At 42.3% G+C, this 5,000-nt stretch overlaps 1 protein-coding gene across 1 annotated transcript in view; it reads right to left on the bottom strand.

The window, feature by feature from the left end:
• The window catches only part of LOC107570790 (regulator of G protein signaling 22), a 21,769-nt gene that overhangs the window by 13,458 nt on the left and 3,311 nt on the right, over positions 1–5,000 (bottom strand). Inside the window, exons 2-7 of the mRNA XM_016257047.1 lie at positions 2,740–2,802; positions 1,471–1,650; positions 1,297–1,382; positions 1,162–1,225; positions 961–1,072; positions 286–409 (exon numbers count right to left, since the gene is read on the bottom strand). Of these exons, the coding sequence (XP_016112533.1) occupies positions 286–409; positions 961–1,072; positions 1,162–1,225; positions 1,297–1,382; positions 1,471–1,650; positions 2,740–2,802 (629 nt within the window). The remainder of the gene's footprint in view (positions 1–285; positions 410–960; positions 1,073–1,161; positions 1,226–1,296; positions 1,383–1,470; positions 1,651–2,739; positions 2,803–5,000) is intronic.

Below are 5,000 nucleotides of genomic sequence, written 5' to 3' on the forward strand. Positions count from 1 at the left end.
ATGTGACTGCGTGCGAGCGAGGCTGCTTGTGGTGATGTGTGTGTGAGGGTGTGTGTGTGTGTGTGTGTGTGTGTGTGAGTGTGAGTGTGAGTGTGAGTGTGTGTGTGTGTGTGTGTGAGTGTGAGTGTGTTACATCACATCACACCTGAGCACACTGGCACTGCCTGGATTCAAGCTTATGTGGCTGGAAGCGTTTGGGTTCTCATACTAGCTCTGTGTAGTACTGTACTAGTTACAGTAGTGATGGTTGGTAAAGGGCTGGTTGGTTAGTTAGAGGATTGTAACCTGCTCTTGGTCTTTGTGCTGAGTGTTTTCAGCCGTTCGACATCCATCCACAGATGAAGAATATTCTCTCCCGGTCCGCCGACCAGAGACCTCTTAAACTCCAGAAAGCTGGATCGGGAACGACCTGCGACAGAACAACACCTGATCAATCACAGCGACTCCTGCAACACAGTAACAAACAACACAGTAACACAGCTAATTCATCAGTTATGAAGCAAACTCAATTTCAGCTGTAAAGCAGCTCTTTCACATTCATTTTTCCCATAGGGATTATAAACGAGTCTTCATTAAAGCGTTATAAGCCATAAAGCAAACCAACCAGCTATGAGGAGAATCACGACATTACAAACTTTGATTTAAAGCAAAAACGTAAATAAAAGTAAAAGTTTAGTGAGGGAAAGAACTACGATCTCATGAAGCACTGCGACTGCTATTCATTTGAAAATGATGGAGAAATATAAAAGCATTAATTTGTATAATAGCAATATATTTTCAAGTTCATCACAAAATATGCTTCATTGGAGTGGACGTCAGTAACTGCAAAGTTCACATGTTCACATGTATTTGATTCAGCTGAGCTCTCAGCTCATTCATGGCGTATAGTCCGGAGGTTTTCTTGCGTTGTGTCCGTCTCCAAGCAGCCGGTGAGGAACTGACCGTTCACATGTGTCCTACCGTGTGCTGTGCTGCAGTCGGCCGGCTCTGATCGCTCAGTGTTTGGAGAGATGAAGCTGCTGTCCATCTCCTCTGAGAAGCTGCCAAACCGCCGAGCAGACCGAAGCCGGCACTGCAAACACACCAGAACACACTCCTCAAACCAGCGCTCAGATTAAAGATGCTGGGGCTTCTGTAGCGCTAGGTTATGATGGAACACACCTCAGCACACCGCAGCGCTTGAGAGGATGAAGCACCGCTGAGCTGAGACAGACATTTAGCCAACCTGTGCAGAAAACAAGACATTACACACCAGCATCAGCACACTAGACATCCACATGCATCACATACTCCCACCTGAACTCAAAATAACAGTCGCTCTGCAGGAAAAACGGCAGTCTGTCTCTCTTCAGCCACTGGACGGTCTGAGCTCGGTCCAGACGCTGCAGAGGAAGAGTCATGAGCTTCTCGTGTCACAGAACACAGGAGATGAATGCATGCGTGTGCGTGTGCGTGTGAAGCAGGCCGTACAGTGACGCTGTAGCTGTTGTCTCGTAGGGGTTCTGCAGGGACCCAGCTCGGGTCCGACAGAGTTCTGGACCGGATCTCACGCAGAGCGGTTCTGATCCGGCGGGACAGACAGACAGCGGTGTGATCCAGCAGCTCGAAGCCTGCAGAGATCCCATCATACCTCACAGCCACGGCGAACACCTGAAACACAGAGCCCAGTCAGCCGGAGCACAGACGGTAAACCATGCATCAAAGCAGAACGCTTATTTACTGTGACTGAGGCCTTCGTAGAATTTCTTTTAGTCAAAGAACAAAATGTCATTATAAAGCGGAGAGTTCCGGTGCTTGGCTCTGATTGGCTGAGCCGCGTTCGAAGCTGTTATAAATGACGCTACAAAGTAACACACACCTTTGTTTACGTTTGTGTGTTGCTCGGCAACTACTTTGTAGCAACCACAACTGTTTCTGAGGAGCTACATTGTTTGGTGGAAGAACACTGTGTTTATTAATATCATTACACTTTATTTGCTCTGTTTTATTTTGTGAAACCTTACTACGTATATAACCGTTTTATAAAAGCAATATGTAATACTACTACTAATAAATTATTAACACTTATTCCCATGTTTTAATTTTAATAGTAAAGCCCTTTGTTTGCCAAATTGAAAGATAAAATAGCTAAATGACTGATTTATGTCTTCATCTGATAACCAGAAAAATTAAAATACACAACAGAATTTTTAAAAAAACGTGTTATAGGGCGATTGTAAAATACATTTTAATAAATTAAGTTGTTTTTATGCATTAAATAAATGCTTAAACAGAATTCGGTAACAAGGAAAATAAATCATTACATAGGGCCATAAAAATGTGATTGTTTTGTTAAACTTTTAATATATTCATGTTAAATTGTATAAGTTTCATGATTTTAATTAGACATGCTTTTTGATTAATAAATGTTAACCATTAAAAACGAGTCTAGAAAAATATAAACGGGAAAAAAAAATATTTAGAAAAAAAATAGAACGGAATTTGTGTGAAAATAAAACATTTCACAGGCCCTAAATTTTAATTTTTTGTTAAGCTTTGATTTTAAATAATTAGGCATACTTTTTGATTAATTACATTTTATTTAACCATTAAAAACGCGTTCAGAGAGATTAAAAGGGAAACATCGGAACCGGGGAAGGGCCCTGCATATTAGAGCTGCTTTGAGAAGATCTCGATTGATTAGATCGATTATAACCCGATAACTCTCGAGCACCGGTCAGTGGAACTAGTCCGTCTCACCGGAAGCAGCAGGAAGTCGTTGAAGAACTCCGCGAAGCTCTGATCAGATGACAGACTCTGTTCCTGTTCAATCACAGCACATGATCGATCAACCAATCAATCGATATATCGATCAGTCACGGCAGATCGGGATTCATTCACATTGAAACACAAACACGCGACTGGCTCGCGTGACGCCGATACTCACAAAGTTGTCGCTCGTTATCTCGGGGAAATCTGGAAGTAGAAGCAGAGAGCGCATGAGAGAGCGCAGTACAGCAGAACCCGCAGCGAGACGCACACTCACCCGGAACCCCCCGCGACATGCTGAGCCCTCGGTTCGGTTCGGTTCGGTTCGGTTCGGAGCCCGAGCGAAACTCCCCGCGCCGCGCGTCTGGTCGCGTTGCTATGGAGATCAAACTCAGACGCGACGCTTCAGCACTGATGATCATAATAAACAATAACTGTGAAAATACATTTAAATAAACAAACCCCCGAGAGAAGAAAAAAGCGTTGTTTTCCATTGTGAACCCATACATACTGTAAATGTAGGATTCATATATTAAAGTTCTACATAAAGACACTCCGGGGATCTCGCGTGAACTTATGCCGCATCAGATTTATAGATAAAAAAGGGCTTTATTTAAAACAATGTATAAAACGAGCATGTAAAGAGCAATATGTACAAACGTGCAGATACACGGGACCGAGATGATTGCTGTACACAAGTGCAAAACTCATGAGAAGTTCATAATTAAACACACACACACACACACACAGACACACACACACACAGACACACACACGCACACACACACACAGACACACACACACACACACACACACACACACACACACACACACTGAGACACACACTGAGACACACACACACACACAGAGAGACACACACTGACACAGAGACACACACAGAGACACACACACACACACACACACACACACAGAGACGCACACTCAGACACACACACGCACTGAGACACACACTGAGACACACACACACACACACACAGAGAGACACACACTGAGACACACACACACAGAGAGACACACACACACACACACACACACACACACACACACACACACACACAGACACACACAGAACATTAAAGCATGTCAACATATTCTGTTACACCAAATACACAAAATAATGATCTTTAAAAAAGCATCATGTGACCCCTTTAATTCACTTTGATGAATACTAAATCTGTTTTTTGTGAGTGGGATGAATTAATGCACATTCACGTTTAGTCTAGAACTACAGTAGCATCAGGTTCACACAGCGCGTCTGATTTCTCTCAGCATGGGGACAGGAGAGCTGTCAGGCAATAAATGGGAAAACAAAGTAACTGGCGTTACTTTTTTTAAAAAGTAACTCAGATATTTTCTTGTAAATTAAAAAGTAATGTGTTACTTTACTAGTTACTTGAACAAAGTAATCTGATTACGTAACTCGCGTTACTTGTAATGAGTTACCCCCAACACTGAGAGACTATCAGAATTTGGACAAAGAAGTGCTCAAAAAAGTCATCTCTGTGTAATGGTGTCAGATCTGACTAACAAAGCACTCGATATCACCAACCCTGAAAAACACGGGAGAATCAAAGACATTATGAATGAAGAGAAGGAGACATACATCCAGCACTGGAAAGAACAAACCAAAGAGCAAAGTCGTCTCCAATGTTATCTGAAACTCAACAGAGAGTACAGTCTGGCTGACTATCTGCTCTCAGTCAGGAATATAACACACAGACACTTACTGACCAAGTACAGACTGAGTGACCACCAGCTGGCCATAGAGAGAGGAGCACATAAAAACAGCTGGTTACCTAAAGAAGAGCGCATCTGTGCTGAATGTAGATCAGGATCAGTAGAGACGGAGGAGCACTTCCTCCTTCACTGTGACAAATACACCTCCTTAAGAGCCTCACTGTACAGTCAAATACAGCAGAGCATTCCTGACTTCCAGTCGCTCCATGAAAACCACAAGTTAAGAATATTACTTGGTGAAGGACCTGCTTCCTCTTTGGTAGCACATTATATTTATAAATGCCACAAACTAAGAGTTAAAGAGTGAACACATCTACATTAGTAGTACCATCAATGTTTATATAAATATACTGTATATATATTTGTTTTGTTTGTTTATGGATGTATAGTATGTGTATTTTTGTTCTGCTATGTACAATGCTTTGGCATAATGTACTTAAGTATGTCATGCCAATAAAGCAATATGAATTGAATTGTGTGTGTGTGTGTGTGTG

This window comes from Sinocyclocheilus grahami, unplaced genomic scaffold, assembly GCF_001515645.1.
Source record: "Sinocyclocheilus grahami isolate Dianchi unplaced genomic scaffold, SAMN03320097.WGS_v1.1 scaffold1507.1, whole genome shotgun sequence".
NCBI lineage: Eukaryota > Metazoa > Chordata > Actinopteri > Cypriniformes > Cyprinidae > Sinocyclocheilus > Sinocyclocheilus grahami.